Raw genomic sequence first — 18,431 nt, 5'->3', positions numbered from 1 at the left:
GTTGTCCTTAGAGAAATTTCTAGAAAGAGCCACCTCCTCAGTTTCCCGACCCGCAGAGCAACTTTGAGGACGATTCTGAGACTGTCTCACCACAGCCAAGTGCGATTGCCTCAGCCAACCAGAAGGCCTGGGCTCGGGAGCTGGGACACACACAGCCTCCATTTAGGAAGCGAGGAAGGTGAGGGGCCGTAACAGTCAGGGCCGGGGCTCTGTCACCTCCCGTCCAAAGGCGCCCCGCGCCAGGGGACCTCAGCACCTGAGCCACTCCGACGGCCTGAGGACGGCTGCAACCCCAGGGTCGTTCCCTTCACCCCCTAGAAGGCCTCTCGCCTCCTTTCACCACCAGCAGATGAGCACGTACTCGGAGGATACAAGAAAATTAACATTACCCTGAGCAAACCATCATTTACAAAGAAAGTGTAATGAAAGGAGACGGAGGGGCTTCCCTGGTGGCGCAGTGGTTGAGAGTCCGCCTGCCGATGCAGGGGACACAGGTTCGTGCCCCGGTCCGGGAAGATCCCACATGCCGCGGAGCGGCTGGGCCCGTGCGCCATGGCCGCCGAGCCTGCGCGTCCGGAGCCTGTGCTCCGCAACGGGAGAGGCCACAGCAGTGACAGGCCCGTGTACCGCAAAAAAAAAAAAAAGAGAAGGGAAACTGCATCTCGGAGCAAAACGCTGAATGTGGGTTGGAGCTGTTCCTTCTTCAGCTCCCTCTGATTGGATGGGGATGGATGGGCTGGGGGACGAGCAGGGATACCCCGGAGGTGACCTCGGGGTCAAGGCAGGATGGGAGGGTGCCAAGGGCACCACCCACCGTTTCCCCAAACCACTGCCACCCCTGAAGGCCCGGCCCTGGCTGGCGGCCTCACCTGGGTTTGGGAAGGCCTGAAGGCGGCGTCGAAGCCATTCTGCAGGGAGTCCAGGAAGGGCTGGACCTTGTAGAGGCCGTGTGTGGTCTGGCTGGAGCGGAAGGCCACGACGTGGAAGTACTTGAGGATCTTCTCGAAGCGGGCCTGGCTCATGACCAAGGCAAGGCTGCGGTTGCTGTAGAAGCCGCCGCTCCAGATGCTGAGGACGGACTCGCAGTGGGAGGTGCTGGTGGAGATCACGTAGCCCAGGAACGCCTTCATCTCCGGCAGCGTCACGTCCACCCAGGCCCCGTCGCTCCCGAACCGCTCCTGGAACTTCTTGGCGTACAGGTTGGTCTGCACCACCATGTTCTTGAGGACGTTGTCAGGGACGAAAAGCTGGAAGAAGTCCACGGCACTGGCGCTGGGCGGCATCTTCCGGATGGGACCTGGACAGGCAGGCCAAGCGCCACTGCTACAGCCACTGGGTCCCCTCGAGGCCTCCGCCCGAGCGCCACCTTCCCTCCCGACTCCCTCCAGGGAGGAGCCCGAACACGCGCCCCGAAGCGTCCTGCTCTCCACCCCTCCCCCGACAGGACACGCCGCCCCGCTTCCCCACTGCGCCCTGCCCTCGGCCCCGCCTCACAGCTCTGGCAGACCAGAAACACCATCGGAGAGAAAGGCCCGCGGGGTAGGAGGGTGGAGGGCCCCCACCAGCGACACAGCGAATTCGGAACAGAGGAGCTCGGCGTGGCGCTCTGGCTCTCGTCTCCTTGTAAGTTAAGGTGACTTTGGAAATAAGAATCCTTTCACCACTCGGGGCCCGAAAGATTCCGTTCAAGCGAGACGGCAACCTATTAGGTACTGTCTGGGTGGTGACTCTTAATTTATTAGTAAATAAATCTGAAGGGTCTTGTTTAGATAATTTCACCAATGCAATGAAAACCTCACAGTTTTTTACAAATGCAAGGACAGCCTTTTGAAACACACACACACACACACACACATACACACACACATCCTTAAAGAGACATGGCTTTCAACTCCATGTAAGCCAGGCTAACAGCACATAGAGACTTGAAGGGGACAAGCTTTGCTTCTACTGCATCCTCATAGTGACTTCTAATAAAAGCTGTGCACGTTCTTTGGAAGCTTAAACTCACCCCCAGCCCACCCCCAACTTTCCTCTACGACTGAATTAGGCAGTCTCTGAAAAACAACTTTTCTACAGCAAAATTAAGACTGACAGTGTACACGAGGCATCCCAGGTCTTAAACGCAGATGGACAGATCTGGGACGTGCAACCCTAAATTTACTGCTCGCTAACTGCACGGCCTTGGATAGATTTCTTCATCCCTCCCGTTCATAAAGTGGGCACAGTAATAGCTGCTTTGCCAGGCTGTCGTGTGGGGCAGGCTGAACGGGGGACGCAGGGGATGCACCGCGCACAGTGCCTGGCCCTACGGAGGTACCTACAACTGGGTAACCTTTACTGAGACGTTATCTACAGAAATCCATTGATGGCGGGCTGAGGGCTTTAGAATGCTCTAACTGCCCTCATTTTACAGAAGAAGAAACCAAGGCCCAGAGAGCAAAGCGGCCACCATATTCTTGCTCACCAGTCGTTTCTTGGAAGGGCTCCAGGCGGTCCTGGTGCCACGAGCACCGCCCTGGCTGACCTGACAATGAGGCCGGGAAGGCGACTCCACGGCCGCCCTGACTGAAATCATTTTATTTCCGCGAACCTTGCAGTAGGTGAGGCCATAAATTATTCAGGGGTAGCTTTCAAAAAGGAGGCAAACCAGCATTTTAATGGCTACATCATGCTGAGTAAGCAGAATGAAATGTTCTCTTCCAAAAGTTATGTTTAAAGTCATTTTGCCTCTCAGACCATTTCAAAATGAATTCACACAGGGGCCTGGCCGACCGCTTAATGAAGAAACCGGGAAGTAGCTGATACCCTCTTATAAACTCACACAGCCGTCTCCCTCCCCTCCCTCCTCACGGCCACCCACCCCATCGTGTCACCACGCCGCTCCTTCAAGGCCCCATCGCCACCACCCACCTGGCGCCCTCAGCCTCCAGGGGATCAAACCCAGGATGTGGCAGCAGGCCTGCAGACCGGGGGGCCCCGACAGTCGCTCAGAGACTCCCCAGCCCACCGCATGCGAGGAAACCCTAACCCCCCTTCTCAGCAGCGGCTACAAAAGCAGATGTGCTGTTTGGAAAGGGGACGGTCACTCGAGGGTGGCAGGGAATCACCATTCAGTGAAAAACGTCGTGGTGACCCTGGGAACAGAAAGGAGTGTGACCGGTATTCCCTCCCCAGACGTTCTCGATGGGGTGAGGGGAGCAGGCCACGGAGAGTGACCCAGTGATGTCAGGCTGGGGAAGGCTGTGCCCACGAGGGGACCCTGAGTCCAGGGCCTGGGGACAGGGTCCGGGAGGCTCCCTGAAGGGGCCACGCGAGCTGGGCTTCATGGGTGGAAAGTCATCAGCCCGTGGGGCGGGGCTGCAGACGTTGCAGAGTATTTCGGGCAGAGAGAACATCTCGTGCAAAGGCCCCGGGAGGAGGGTAAGCGGCTCGAGGCGTCGAGGGGCACGGGACCTGGGCTGGCACCGTGAGCATGACGGACCACACCTCAGGGGGTCCTCGCTGCCGCAGAGTGGGGGAGGTCTGGGCAGCTCCTGAAGTCACTGAGACCCGGCGGGGACCCAACGGAGCGGGAAGGTGGCCACGGCCCATCCCTGTGCTTCTCGGGCTCCTCCCCTGGTCCCCCTGCAGGTGTGCTGGGCACGGGCACGGACTACAGGCAGTGGGGGCGGCCTGAGCCCGGGAGCCTCCATGCAGAAGCGGCCACATCCACTGATCACTTCTGCTGGCACCAGGACTGGCACGCAGGCTGATACCGTAAGCTAACGGTGTCTGGACCGAAACCCCAGGCCCCCACTGCGCCCCCCACCCTCTGCTCCTCCCCACCGGCCCCCCGGTTACCTGGGCCAGACACCTGGACCACCGTGGGTCCTGCGCCTCCTGCAGCCCACGCCCACCCCTGCGGCACGTCCTGCCACCCTCACCGCCACACCGTGCCCACCAACCAGCGCATGCAGCCCGCCCTCCCACGCGGCCGCCACCTCTGGCCCAGATGATTAAAGCAGCCTCCCCCACGGGCATCCCCCCTCCCCAAATAACTGACAGCAACAGGGAAATTATTTTAAAGACATAAACCGGAGTACAGTACCCGCTGCGTAAGGAAAACGCCCCCACGAGCGCCCACTGCACTTAAAGCAGAACCACATTCCTCCCCAAGCGCTCAGGGTGCAGGGCCCTGCATGCCCCACCCCCAGACTCGCCTGGGCCGCGCTGCATGCCGGGCAGGTGGAGCTGGTGTCAGGCCTGGGCCCCGGCATCTCTTCCCACCACAGGCCCTGCGTCCACGCAGGCCCGTCTGCGGGGACGAAGCCCTCCTGGCCTCTGGATTCCCTGAGCATCCCCGGTAGGCTTTCCTGCCCACCCAACTGCAAGCTGACCAGCGCCGGGCTTCTCAGTCTCGGCCCCCACTTGGTCTCCCCGCTTATGTTCATCAGCCTACGGTGGTTTTCTTAGGGACTGACACTTGCTGTGGCCTGCCTCTGCTGCCCCACCCTCAGAGGTCGAGGCCGTCCTATCACCCTGCCGCCTTGGAGCCCAGTACACGGTATGTTCAACATATTCCCGCTGATGGTGGATGGAACGTGAGTGGCAGGGAGGAAGGAGCCACGCCCACCAATGCGAAGGGGCATCGGTGCTGAGCCCCCTAGGCAGGGTCTGGTGTCTGGACAGCAGCCCCCCGTGCTAATGCCTGGTGGAGAGGCCAGGTCAGCCAGCAGCTTCTGTGTGTAACAGGAGGCCTGAGTGGGCGGGCAGGGTGGGGCAGAGCTGGCACACCCCTGGCTGCACCTCCCTGAGGACACCAAGCTGGGGTGGCCAGGTGAGCCCTGGGTGGGACAGGATGTGGGAAGGGGCGCGTCACAGACACCTACCAGGTGCCCAGCTTCGGTGAGCTGGCTTGGGATCTTGTTGGGTTTAATTTCCTCCCTCCCTCCCTTCCTGGATTGAGGGAAACCACTGCAGAACTCCCCCCGGCCCTTCTGCGTCTTCTGATGCCTTTTCCCCCTTCCCTGTCCACAGCTGCTGGCTGTGTGACCTTAGGCAGGCCACATAACCTCTCTGTGCCTCAGTTTCCTTACCAATCCGATTGGAGTAATAACCACCCTAGAGTGAGTGGAAGTCAGACAATGGCTGGTCCTGGCCAGTCCGCCCTGAGGCCCGCTGGGGTGTGGGTCCCGGTCCCCAAGGAGCTTCTCCAGCTGCTCCCTTCCCTCCACGCACTGCACCACCCAGACCCGAGGCAGCGGGCACCCCGCGTGTGGCACTGACCCCCACCTCTGCCCTGTCTGGAAGAAAAGGCTGGCTTTGTGTGCTTTCGAAAGCGTAACCTTTTAGAGACTGAAGCTTTCATTTTGAGATGAGATTGGCATTTTGCATACACTGGCACTTTGGGGTACAAACAGTCAGCAGTTTTGCGACATATATGAGGAACAAAGTATTTTGAATTAACGGTTTAAAAATAAAAAAAAAACTTATCTCCAGGCCAAATCAAACGGTATAAAAATATAACGGGAGGACTTCCCTGGTGGCGCAGGGGTTAAGAATCCACCTGCCAATTCAGGGGACATGGGTTTGAGCCCTGGTCCGGGAAGATGCCACATGCCGTGGAGCAACTAAGCCCATGTGCCACAACTACTGAGCCCACGTGCCACAACTACTGAAGCCCATGCCTAGAGCCTGTGCTCTGCAACAAGAGAAGCCCCCGCAATGAGAAGCCCACACACCGCAACGAAGAGTAGCCCCCGTTGCCGCAACTGGAGAAAGCCTGCGTGCAGCAACAAAGACCCAATGCGGCCAAAAAAAAATTAATAAAAAAATATAACGGGAACATCCTGCATCATCACAAAAATATTCCTCTCACTGGAGACACTGAAAAACCTTAAGGCAACAGTCCATAAATGGGTAACGCAGAAGACAGGCGGACCCGTTGTTCTCATTGCCAGCTGCAGCTGGTCTTCATCTTCGGTGGACGTAATCGTCCTGTCTCTCGCATCCTGCTCTCCTTCCCCCGGTGGCTGATAGGCAGGACAAGCCAGCTGTCTGACAAACACTTGAGGTCTAAGTCTCCACTGCAGGACGCAGCCAGGCGGCCACGGGAGAGCTCTAACGCCTCTTCCCTTGCGTAACTTTTGCTCACAGCTAAGTGACAGGCAACGAATGCAATTCACAGCCGGATCAAGGGGTCTCCAGGCAGGGGTAGGAGTCCCGGCTGTGTTCCCGACGTCCCTGGATGTGTGGCAGGGGGAAGGGGGATACCTAGCCCTATGTCACCGGGCGGCTGTAGGCAGCACCAAGGCTCCCCTTCTGCTTAGGCCTGATCTGCAACGCTTACCAACATACGGAAATGAGCTCAGATCAGTGCTACAGTCCCCTAAATGGTGTCTTCCAACAGAGGAACATCTAAGGCCGTTAGAAAACCTGCAGAAACCTGGCCGGAAAACCCCAAGAACCGCATCAGTCACGTAACGTGTCAGCTGTGGGGCTGCCTCGTTAGGGACGCGTAACAGTAAACTGTGCACATGTGTGCGTGTGCGTGCGTGTGGTCTTCCTCGAGCTGATGCAGCACAGTGGTTGGCAAAGCAGTTGACCGCACAAAGAAAACAGTTTTGGCGCCGGGCACCTGAGTTGATGCCATTCACAGCGAACAGACCATAGAGGAGCAGCGTGGAGTCCCTACAGAAAGAGGCTAGTGGGCTAATGGAGACACTAAATCCAGAACCTTGACTAGACGTCATGTGGCAAAGCGCAGGTACACAGAGAAGGGGTGACATGCACGCGAGCCCGACGTGTCACCTTCAGAAACACTCACTGTATGAGGCCCATACACACACGTAAGAAAGCCCTATTTCACACGAAACGTTCAGATTTCTGTGTGACAGCCAACTCGAGTTCCTCCACCTGAAGTCAACCTGCTCCAAGGGGTCTCCTGGGAGCGCTCTGCCGGGCAGAGGTGGCCGTGCCCATCTCCACGTGCACTGAGCTAAGACAGCCCTGGAGAGAAAGGACGGCAGTGCCCGCTCCCCTGGGCCCGGGGAACCCTCCAGCCCAACCGTGTCCTCTCTGTCTGGAGCAGCGGTGTCTCTACAGTCGAGCTCACGTGCACAAACTATTCTTTGGACTCCGTTCGTGAAGAGAGATCAGGTCAGACATGTTTGTACAGACAGAACAGGAATTCCTCCCCCTCCGACCGGATCTGGTTCTCAGCGTGAGTAGCGAGGTGATGACGCCGCAGAGCAGACGCAGAGGTCACACGAACGACAGATGTCACTGTAACTGACTGCTTTATCGGCAGTAGCCCAAAGGCCAGGAGGCAACAAGGCTATTCTGCGACAATTTGTGTCTGTGAGTCCTGCCATGCCCAGTGTGCTGTGGCCTTCAACAGTCCACGCTACTGAGAAAGCCTGGCCCAGGCTCCCCCTGCACCCACCCTCCCCCCAGGCTCATTCCCGACCCACCGCCCGCCCTGGACCAGGCTCATCCCACTAAGATACTTGGGCACCAAGACACAGCTTCCCCTCTCCCTTAGCGCTGGGGGGTGGGGTGGTGGTAAGGTTGAGGAAGAGCTGCGCAGAGCTGGGGCTGGGTCTGGTCTGGGACTGGGGCTGGCTCTGGGGCTGGGGCTGGGGCTGGGGCTGGGTCTCTGGGTCTGGGTCTGGGGCTGGGTCTCTGGGGCTGGGTCTGGGTCTGGGTCTCTGGGGTTAGTGCTGGGTCTGGGTCTCTGGGGTTAGTGCTGGGTCTGGGTCTCTGGGGTTAATGCTGGCTCTGGGTCTCTGGGTCTGGGTCTGGGTCTCTGGGTCTGGGTCTGGGTCTCTGGGTCTGGGTCTAGGGCTGGGGCTGGGGCTGGGTCTCTGGGGCTGGGGCTGGGGCTGGGTCTCTGGGGCTGGGGCTGGGGCTGGGTCTAGGGCTGGGGCTGGGGCTGGGTCTCTGGGTCTGGGTCTGGGTCTGGGGCTGGGGCTGGGGCTGGGTCTCTGGGTCTGGGTCTAAGGCTGGGTCTGGGTCTCTGGGTCTGGGTCTAAGGCTGGGTCTGGGTCTCTGGGGCTGGGGCTGGGGCTGGGGCTGGGTCTCTGGGGCTGGGGCTGGGGCTGGGGCTGGGTCTCTGGGTCTGGGTCTAAGGCTGGGTCTGGGTCTCTGGGTCTGGGGCTGGGTCTGGGGCTGGGTCTCTGGGGCTGGGGCTGGGTCGGGAGCTGCCCTGCTCCAGGGTCTCGTCTACCTGAACCTCCGGGAAGCTGCTGTTTCTCTGGGTCTCAGCTTCTCATTGGTAACTTGCATCATCTCCCTTCCAAGACTAACGAAACAACAAGACGATGATGTAAGTTATCTTGAGGAATGTCAATAATCGCATAGAAGTCTCATATCGTCATTCTGAAATAGCTGCTGTGCAGACACGCTGAGGACAGCCCGCACTGGGCCCAGGTCCCCATGACTCGCCAGGCGTGCGACCTGGGGCACATTGCTTAACCTCTCTGTCTTGGTCTGTTTGGGCTGCTACAACAGAATACCACAGGCAGGGGCTCAAACAACAGAAATGTACTTGTCACAGTTCCGGAGGCCAAAAGTGCAGGGTCAGATCGAGTGCAGGCAGATTCGATGTCCGGCGAGGTGACGGCCGCCTTCTGGTTCATAGGGGTCTGTTTCCTCGCTGTATGGGGAGGGGACCAGGGAGCTCTCTGGGTCTCTTTTATAAGGCACACATCCCATCACGAGGGCTCCACCCTCATGACCTGAGCACCTCCCAACACCATCACACTGGGCGTTAGGTTTCAGCATATGAATCTGGGGGGCACAAACGCTCAGTCTACAGCACTGTGATCTGCAGTCTCCATGTCGGTAAAGGGAAGATAACAGTATGAAATTCAGGGTTTGGGTGAGGATGAAGTGGGGCGACGTAGGTCAGGAGCCTAAGGTGCGTCGCACACGCCCGACGCCCAGTAACAGCGCCTCGCCACCTGCGGACGGCATCCGTGAACCCCGCATCCCCGGCCCCTGTCCCTCTTCCAGGAGCTCGCGTACCAGATGGCTGTGACAGAACAGCAGGCTTGGCGACCACACTTTGTGTTTCATTTAGACACCGTGTCTATTTTTCACACGAGGCTGTATTTTGAAAGCTCTGCTTGGGTACAGAAAGGACAGAAGGACACTTTCCCACTTGGGGAGCACCTGATGGGGGAGGGACGTGGTGGTGACGAGCAGTCCAAGGCCTGCCCACCTCCAGCCCCAGTTCGTGCAGAGTGGCCAGGGAGGATGGGCCACCCGGATGCCGAGTTAACGTCCCCCATCGCTTCCCAGATCTTCCCTGATGCCAACACACCCACTGCAGCTTTTCAGCCCCAATCGCATCGGGTCCGTGCCCGACTTCCATCCACCCGGGACACTGTTCATTCCTCAGGCTCCTTCCCCACACCTACCTCCTCCCGTTCATGAGGGCTCAGCTGAGGCCACTGAGGTCCCCAACTTGCTGCCAGCCCTGGCCAGTTCCAGGTAGCATGGCAACCTCACCCGCACCCCCCAGACCACACTGGACCACCCTAGTCCCTCCTCCACGAGAGGTGACAGAAGCGGACCACGCCGTCAGGCGCCGGGGCAGAAGCAGTGAAAAGGATGTCACCACCCTAGGCTTCCAGAAGGGTGCCCTTGACAGGACAGAAGACCCTGAGGCGCTGGTGGAGGGTCTTCTTGGCATCGAGCACCACAGCAGGCGTGTAACTGGCAGTATTTTCCTCTTGCAACGGTCAACCAAGGAGGCACTGGGATGCCCACCTCGCAGCTGTGGAGGCTCAGGCTCACGGGAACAACTCGTGTGAGGTCACCTGACCTGGGGAAAGACGCGCCGGAGAGCCTCGCCCCGATGCCCCTGCGCACGGGGGCACGGACGCCCCACACGGTGGGTCCCTCTGGCTTTGTGGTTGCTTGCGACCCTCCACGTACGTGCTGAAGCTCTGACCGTGAGGATGGCTGTGAGGCAGCGGCTGACCAGGAGAAAGGAGGGAAAGCTGGAAGCCAACCACCGGCGCGCACGTGGGCTTGGGAGGTCTCCTCGTGGCTGAAGGAGATCCTCAGAGAGAACTGTGTGCTGCTGACGTGAAACGGCCCCTCCCTGAACGCCGGCGGGGATGTACCAACAGGAAGTCGTGGATATTGTTAGGATACTGTCGGGGAGGTCAGGGTGATTCTGTCACTTACGGTGACTCCTGGGAGAGAGGGTAACAGAAGGGGTGCGTGTAGGGTCCACGGGCGGGGGTCTCTGTCTCTTCTGTTCCCTGTTGCATCTTCACCGCCTAGAACACCGTCTGGCCCACGGGAGGCGCTCAGCAGATACCTTGTCGGGTGAGTGATGAATGAATGAGGGAACGAGGGAGTGAAAGGGAAATGGCTCTTCAGGATTTGAGGGCAGTAAACAGAGGAGGTCAAAAGCATCGAGGGTTAGGGTTATGGAACCCGATGAAGGAGGGGGAAGACAAAGGGGCAGGTCCTGGAGCCGGGGACCCTTACCAGGCACCTGTGTGTGCGTGCATGCAGTGTGTGTATGTAGCCAAAGAGGTGAGGGACCCGGGCCTCACATTCCTCAGGACCCTAGATGTGGCCCTTTGTGCTTACCTACACATGAGATTAAATACGTCGTTACGGAGACACACACGCTGGGCCGCGCACAGAAAACGCGCCGTTTTGGGAACCCTGTCTCGGCACTGAAAAAACGCTGGGAGCCTGAAGAAGCAGACAAACCAGAAGCAAGTGGCGCAGGCTGGCCCCGAGCCCTGCAACATCGCAGCCACAGGCCAGAGAGGATGAGTCTGGAGAAGCCAGAGGCCCTGCGAGGCCCCCAGGGAAACGGTCCGGCCCTTGCCAAGCCAAATGAGAAAGTAACGGTCACGCGGCAGCCTGCCCCAGACAGCGGGCCTCGGAAGGTCAAACCTGGACCTCCCCTCCGGGGCCCAGCCCGGCCTGAGCAGCAGTTGGTCAAGGATGTATGTGGACATGACGGCCGTTAGATCACCGATGGGCGGGGGTGGGCGGGGACAGCTGGTCCGTGCTCTGCTGGCCCCTACATTCCAGGCACTGCTGGCTCCCAGGCTCCCCTCCCCAGAGGGCAGCGGGCTCCGCCTGGTCCGTGCACGCAGATGGGGAGGTGGGTGGCACTGGACTCCCTCTGCAGGCAGACCTGCAGGACATGGGTGATAGCCCCCCACCCTGGTTCTCTTGGGCAACGCCCCGACACACACACACACACACACACACACACACACACACACACACACACACACACACTCTCTCTCTCTCTCTCTCTCTCTCTCTCCTGGCTTAGAATCACTGGTGCGATCCATTACCCCCTCTTACAGACTCGTCAGTCACTTGAGGCCACACAGCCCAGGTCTGCAGACCCGCACACCGTCCTCCTCCTTCTCCACCGTCAGCCCCTCTGGATTTACTCCGAGCGTCTGCGTGTGCTGGGGACAAGGGGGTGCTGCAGAGTAGCTGGGGTTAGGAGGAAGCCGCAACAGCACAGGGCTGTAGCTTCTACTACCCCAGGGCCCCGCGGCGCCCCACAGACGGACAGACAGCCGGTGCCGGCCCTGTCTCAGCGCAAATGAAGGCACAGGAGCCGCTTGGTCCCCGGATGCTGAGGCGATCCCTCTAATTCCCTGCACACCCGCCCACACCCTGGCGGGAGAGAGAACGCAGGAGATAAGGAAAGGGGTGCTGGGATGGAGAACCAGGCCCTGAGGCGGGGGGAGGGAGAAAAAGCCTGGGCAAGTGAGGGACAAGCAGCACGGGCCCGGGATCCCCGCTCTCGGCGTGGAGGCCGGGCGGGGACAGGCAGGACGCTGCAGGTGCAGACGCGGAGGGCGACCCCGGAGACGCTGTGGGCCCAGGCTGACCCTGTCCCGCTGGTCACCCCGTGGCCTCCAAGACAGATGGCACGTCCGCCTCACTTTCCCACCAGGAAACAAAGACCAGAGACGGTCACGGTCACAGTGAGTGAGCTGGGGTGACTCCGGCCTCTGGCCTGCTGGTAGCCTTTCCCCTTTCAGGCCACACTCCGGAGCCCAACTCCACAAACGCTGCCCAGGGAGCTATTCATATATTTATCAGTAACTAGAAATAAATCACGTTTATTTTACTTAACAAAGACCTATATGACCCTGATGTTTCTACGTGTAAGCACAAGGCCGCCTCTGCAGCAGTGAGGCAGAGAGGCTGAGGGTTCGCGTGTGTTTGTCCAGAGCTGCCCCTCGATGGCCCATGTTGGCGGGACCGCCAGCTTCGGCCCAGGGGGCGGCCCTTGGCGAAGGCTGTGTCACCAGGACCTCCTTTCCCCTTCTGGGTCTGGGTGGGGCTGGGCGCCCACAGACCCCGACCTGGAACCGAGCCCTCTCCCTTCACCAGGAGCTCCACCATCACCTGATCAAACCCACGTTCGGGCACCAGTGCCCGGCTGTCCACGGCAGCACGAGCTTGGACAAGTGTCCGCCGTTTTAAACTGCAGTTTGTTTTCCAACACAAATGCTATTCTTGTCGCCCATCTCGTGGCAATGTTATTTTTTCCTCAGCTTTAAATCGTGCAGTTTCAGGATGAAGTTTGTACGAAAATTATCGGTAGGACAAATTACCCGGATGAGACCTGCTCTAGAAACACGATCACCTGTGCATCGTGGGCCACTCTGCCTGGAAGGCCCACCTGCTGCCGTGGGCCCAGCCCCTGGCCACTGGAAAGACAACCAGCGACGCCTGAGTTCTAAAGGATTCAGGGACGTTTAAGAAATGCTTGGTCGTGCTCGCTTCGGCAGCACATATACTAAAAAACTGGAACGATACAGAGAAGATTAGCATGGCCCCTGCTCGAAGATGACACGCAAATTCGTGAAGCGTTCCATACCTTTAGAAACTAACACACCATCGTAAAGCAATTATACTCTAATAAAGAAGTAAAAAAAAAAAAAATGATACAAGGAAATAAAAATTTTAAATAAACATTACTCAAAACCACCCCCCCCCCAAAAAAAATAGAACTCGGGCCTACCGGACCTACTGCATCACAATCTGCACTTCTACAATCTCCCCATGTGCTTGTGCACCCATGAATAGTGGAAAGGTACATTTCTACCTCGACGTGTCTTTTCTGTCTGAGAAATACACACATTTTATCCAATTTGATATAAATAAAACACTCAAAAATGCAGGAAAAAAAAAAAAAAAGACTTAGTCTTTGAGGAACAGAAGGCGCAAAGGTGACCGCCACTGAGGCCCGGCTTCAGAGAACCTGAGAACAGAAACCCAGAGCCAGTTGTCGCGTGCCCAACAGGCCTGTTCAAGCTGGACAGTAGTCAGATTATTCCTTCAGGAGGGGAGCCTCTGAGGTACATCCTTTAATTCCACAACGTACCTAAGTTTGAGGTGTCCGGTATGGGGAGGGGACCTTCATTTAGGGCTGGTGATGTGCCCAGAGCTGCACTGGAGACTCACGTATGTTAGCACCACATTTCTAAGGAAGTTTTACAGATGAGGAAGAAGAGACACAGACCTCGGGCCAACTGTTGAAGGTCAGAGCCCGAGCGTGAGCCCTAGTTGCCTCCTGACTCCATGCCGCTGCCCCGTCACGGAAGCACGCCTCCCACCACGGCGCCCCAAGTGCCATCCAGCCTTGCACCAGCTCCCTGGGCACTGAGCACGAGGACGCGGGCTGGGGGGACGGAAGGCAGTAACAGGTCCCGTTGTGGGGCAGCCCTCCCCAGCCAAGGTGAGTGAGGTCTATCACCTAAGCGTCTCATAAGAGAGGAGCGGGTCTTCCAGGCAGGCGAAGGCCCACGGCGCACAGGCAGCTGCACTTGTAACGTTGTGAGCCCAGGAAGAGCAGGGTGCTCTCAGCTCAGCGCGCCCTCCGACACGTCACACCACCCAGACCACGCAGACCCGGCACTTTTGGAGCTACTGCGTTGTTTAGATTTCCTTCCTGTTAAGGGTGACTCCACACCAGAAAGGCCAATTGCAAAGCACATACACAACGATTCCTCATTTTCATGCATAAAGATAAAAAACTAGAGTGAATAATCAACAGTGAAAGCAGTTAGGAGACCCAGAACACTATAAACCACACCTAGCAATTGCCCTACGTGTCTCCCCACCACCGTCCCCCTGTTGTCCTCTCATTTGGTAAGGAGCTCGCCCCACATACGTGCTAAGAGCACAGAATGCACCTTTCCAATGGTAGCCCTTCCAATTGGAGCAGATGCAGAAAGGCTGTCCTCCTCCTATAGAAACTCGGATTACGTCATATCTTCCTTAGAGAGATGCTCTCTGCAACAGACTCCGCTGGCTAAATGTCGACGGGGATGAAGTTAGTACTCCACTCACCCCTGTTCATAAGCAGACGCCAATCAGCATACACGACGCACAGGTCCCTTCCAGAGAGCCTCACTGTGGTCAGCCGGGTGAGGATGACCTGCAGCAGGTGGCCTAGGGCCTCCCGGCACCTCCTGCCGGCCCGGCCTTTCTCCATGGTGCGTCTCCCACCCCCGTCTGTCCCTCACGACTCCAGCTCTGCAGCTCTGCCAGGATCTTATTAGAGAACTGAAGTTCCAGCAGAGAACACCTTCAGGTATGACGCTTCCCACGGGGGTTTTCATTTTAATAAAGGCTTTAGTGACTATCAAAGGCTTCAACTTCCTAAATCACTCCAGTGGCAGAGTGGCTAGTAGGTATGGAGAATGACACAAAGTGGGGCTAAGATTTGTAGCCTTTGTATCGCCCAGGGTGTGTCCAAAACCCATCTGTGCAGGTGCCACCCGACACCCAGCGCATACACGGGCGCTCACCTCCCCAGGAGTGAACAGAAGAGGACCTCACCCTCCAATTCAGCATAGGTGTCAATCCCTGTCCAGAGCTCGTGTCAATTCCAGTAGTTAGCAGCTGCCTGTACACATGTCAAGGAGGATTCTGAAGCCCTGTCTGGGGCTGGGGGAAGGTGGTGCTGACTCACAAGCAATGCTTGCTGTGGGGGCAGGTGACCAGGGGCAGGGCCGCCATTATAAGCGATTTCCATTTTTCATACTTTTCTGAATGTGATTTCTGGGACTAATGGATATAATTAAATATATGGCCTTTAAAATTAGAAAAAGAAGAGCAAATGACATTTTAAAGACTGGGCACTTGAGGTCCTGGTGTCCTTCTACCCTTCCTTTCAACGCAAAGGGTTGGTTTCACTTGTAAAGCTAGAGTGGGATTAGGGGGTTTCTAGAATCCTTTCTACAGTGATACTCTGTGCATCACGGCCTAACTGCCTCGAGCACCAACTTCTACTCCTTAGACAGGAGGCCACATGAGCAGGAGAGAAGTCGAGCCCCAGGCCCCCCTTCTAAAGCCCGCGGCCCCCAGGCTCCAGCTCACTGCCTACAGCACTCCCACTGGGCGGCGAGGGGCAGAGGGCCCTGGGGCCAGAGCTCTTCAGAGGCTTCCAGAGACTTCCAGCCCCTTTTTCCTCTTTGGGATTCCACCTCCCCGACCTAAGTTTCTAAGAAGGAATTAGCGAGCGGACAAGCCAAAACACCCAACTTATGGAGACTGAATGCAGTCCAGACCTCAGGGGGTAAATTTTTTATGGAAAAATATAAGAATCCCTCAAAAGTTAACATGGTAGTCAAACACCTGCTTGTGCTTGCCACTGGTTACAGATACTCCTCTTTGTAACCAAGGGTGTTGTTTGTCAAGACTTGGGGAAGAAAAGGCAGCCTGAGCAGATGTTGGCAAAATGCTAATGCAAGAGCCCCAGCAGGAGCGGGTGTAGCAATGAGGGGAGAGGCGGGGAAGCTCCGCACCCCAGACTCTTGTCTTCCAAGCAGCTGTGCGCTGCTCCCCAAATCAGAAAGCAGGTTTCCAGGTTGACATTTCCACGCTGGACGCCGGAGATGCACTAAGGAGAAAAACTCTCCATCCTCGCAACCCCTTACATGTGAGAGAGATGGCCGCTCGGGCTGGGCTTTGAGTTTTCATCTGAGCTTTCCCTTCCTGTTTGTGTGTTTTAAATACAGACAAGGGCTTCCCTGGTGGCGCAGTGGTTGAGAGTCCGCCTGCCGATGCAGGGGGCGCAGGTTCGTGCCCCGGTCCAGGAAGATCCCACATGCCGCGGAGCGGCTGGGCCCGTGAGCCATGGCCGCTGAGCCTGTGCGTCCGGAGTCTGTGCTCCGCAACGGGAGAGACCACGACAGTGAGAGGCCCGCATACCGCAAAAAAAAAAAAATAATAATTATATATATATATATATATATACACATATACACACAGACACACAAAGAACCTCACAATGAAATAGCAAAACATCCAGGAGGATGTGAGCAGACCTAAGCAAGAGAGGGCGTCTCTCTTCCCTTTTCCAAACAGGCACCAGTGTCAGAAGCCGTCGTGGGCGCTTCTACATGAGACTTCTTTTTCATCCTCCCACGACCATGGGGGGTTGAGAGTGAAGCCTCCGGCACCAGCAGCGCAGGGGTGAATCTGCCACTTGTTAGCTGTGTGACCTTGAATGCGATGCCTCCTCTGTGGGCCTCAGGCCACCTACCTCACTGAGCTGTTGTGAGGATTAAATGAGTTAGCACTTACCAGGATGCACTCAGGAACCATGGGTCACTCCTCCTCTTGCTGTTGTTATTATTTTCATGGTCGAGCCACAGTCTCTTGATGTGACATGGAATCAATGGAGAGCAGAGCGTGGGCAGAGGGCCGTGGGACGGCCAAGCTGTACAGACTCCTTCCCTTCTAAGGAGGCATCGTTCCAAAGGAACACTTTACAGAGGAGAAGCTTTGTGTAGTTTTATTATTCTTTTTTTAAAAAAAAATTATTTATTTTTATTTATTTATTTTTGGCTGCGTTGGGTCTTCCTTGCTGCACGCGGGCTTTATCTAGTTGCGGCAAGCAGGGGCTACTCTTCGTTGCGGTGTGCAGGCTTCTCATTGCAGTGGCTTCTCTTGTTGTGGAGCACGGGCTCTAGGCGCATGGGCTTCAGTAGTTATGGCATGTGGGCTCAATAGTTGTGGCTCGCGGGCTCTAGAGCGCAGGATCAGTAGTTGTGGCACACGGGCTTAATTGCTCTGCGGCATGTGGGATCTTCCCAGATCGGGGCTCGGACCCGTGTCCCCTGCATCGGCAGGTGGATTCTCAACCACTGCGCCACCAGGGAAGCCCTATTATTCTTTTATTACTTATTCTTCGCTAAGGCGAGAATCCCAAGTCACCCAGGAGGCAGGCAGCTCCCTACCTCCCACCAAACCTGGAGCTGGCCTGAGTGTCTACGAGAGGCCTTACCTTCCTGGACTCAGCCCGCCCGACCTGCTCCATCCACTGGCCAGGGTTCTTACACTTTGAGGTCCTGGGTGACTACAGAAAATATAACGATCATCCAAACCAGCAGTTCTATTTACAAGTGGGCAAACTGAGGGCCCGGGCCCTGGTTTCCCCTCTGGTGGCCCCTGCGCTCTGCAGAGCGGCCCCAGGGCCGTCACTGTCATCGTTCAACGGTCTGTTCACGTCACCGTTACTGAGAATTCTTATTCTAACCCCAAGGACTACTTTTGGCACACACTGCAGGGCCGGGGCCTGCTGCCTGCTGGCTGGGGCGGGCATCACGGGAGAGCTCCGACACTAGGGGGCAGAGCAGGGGCGGGGCAGCACGTGGAGACGGATGGGCCCCGGCCAGCTGCACCGCCCACGAGCAGCCTGATGCCAGGCAAATATTCGTCTGCAGAATAAAGGGGTTGGACTGAGACCACCTAAGGTTCTTTCCAGCTCTTTCAAAAACATAATTGCTGTCCACAGCCAAGAAGCAGGCCCTACGAAATCTCCAGAGACAGAACGTTGATTATTGCCTCCTTGGAAAGTGGAGGCAAGGAGTATGCAGGGGTAGGGGAGCGACAGCTGACAGATAAGGCGCTTCTCCTTGAGATGATGATGTTCTGAAGCTGTGACGATGGCTGCGTGTATTTGCGGCCGTCCTAAAAACCACTGAATTGTCTACTGGAAATGGGTGAACTGTATGGTATGTAAAACATATCTCAAAAAAGCTGTTATCCCCCAGAAAAAAAAGAAGCCGGCTCTGACTTCATTGCTACTGCTCCTGCTGGAAGAAGGGGACATCCCCTCTCCCTCACAGGGCCATCAAGACGGTATCCGAACAGCTCTGAGCGCAGTGCCTGGTGCCGCCCACGTGCTCCGTGCACAGCAGCCAGTGGGGAAGGGCCTGCTCCTACAGGGAGGGCCCTTCTCCCAGGGAAATCTTAGAAGGGAGGTGAGGAGCTGCCCTGCCTTTGGCATGAGGTCAGTCCTCCCGGGCCAGACCAGCCCCTTCCTAATCGCAGGTGCACACAGCCCCCTGCCGCGGGAGGAGAGCCTAAGCGCGCAGGTGCACACAGCCCCCTGCCGCAGGAGGAGAGCCTCAGCGCGCACACAG

General features: G+C 57.3%; 1 protein-coding gene and 1 non-coding gene across 4 annotated transcripts in view; one reads left to right on the top strand and one right to left on the bottom strand.

Moving 5' to 3' along the window:
• The window catches only part of PGBD5 (piggyBac transposable element derived 5), a 110,550-nt gene that overhangs the window by 55,811 nt on the left and 36,308 nt on the right, over positions 1-18,431 (bottom strand). For all 3 annotated transcript variants that reach the window (XM_060286879.1, XM_060286878.1, XM_030839591.2), the window contains exon 2: positions 870-1,297. In XM_060286879.1, coding sequence (XP_060142862.1) covers positions 870-1,297 — 428 coding nt within the window. The remainder of the gene's footprint in view (positions 1-869; positions 1,298-18,431) is intronic.
• Positions 12,767-12,875, top strand: LOC115843545 (U6 spliceosomal RNA). Its single transcript, XR_004035806.1, has one exon. It is a non-coding gene; the product is annotated as a U6 spliceosomal RNA (small nuclear RNA).

Source organism: Globicephala melas, chromosome 16 (assembly GCF_963455315.2).
Source record: "Globicephala melas chromosome 16, mGloMel1.2, whole genome shotgun sequence".
Taxonomy (NCBI): domain Eukaryota; kingdom Metazoa; phylum Chordata; class Mammalia; order Artiodactyla; family Delphinidae; genus Globicephala; species Globicephala melas.
Note: the sequence above shows the minus strand (reverse complement) of the source record. Positions and strands in the feature narration are given on the sequence as shown.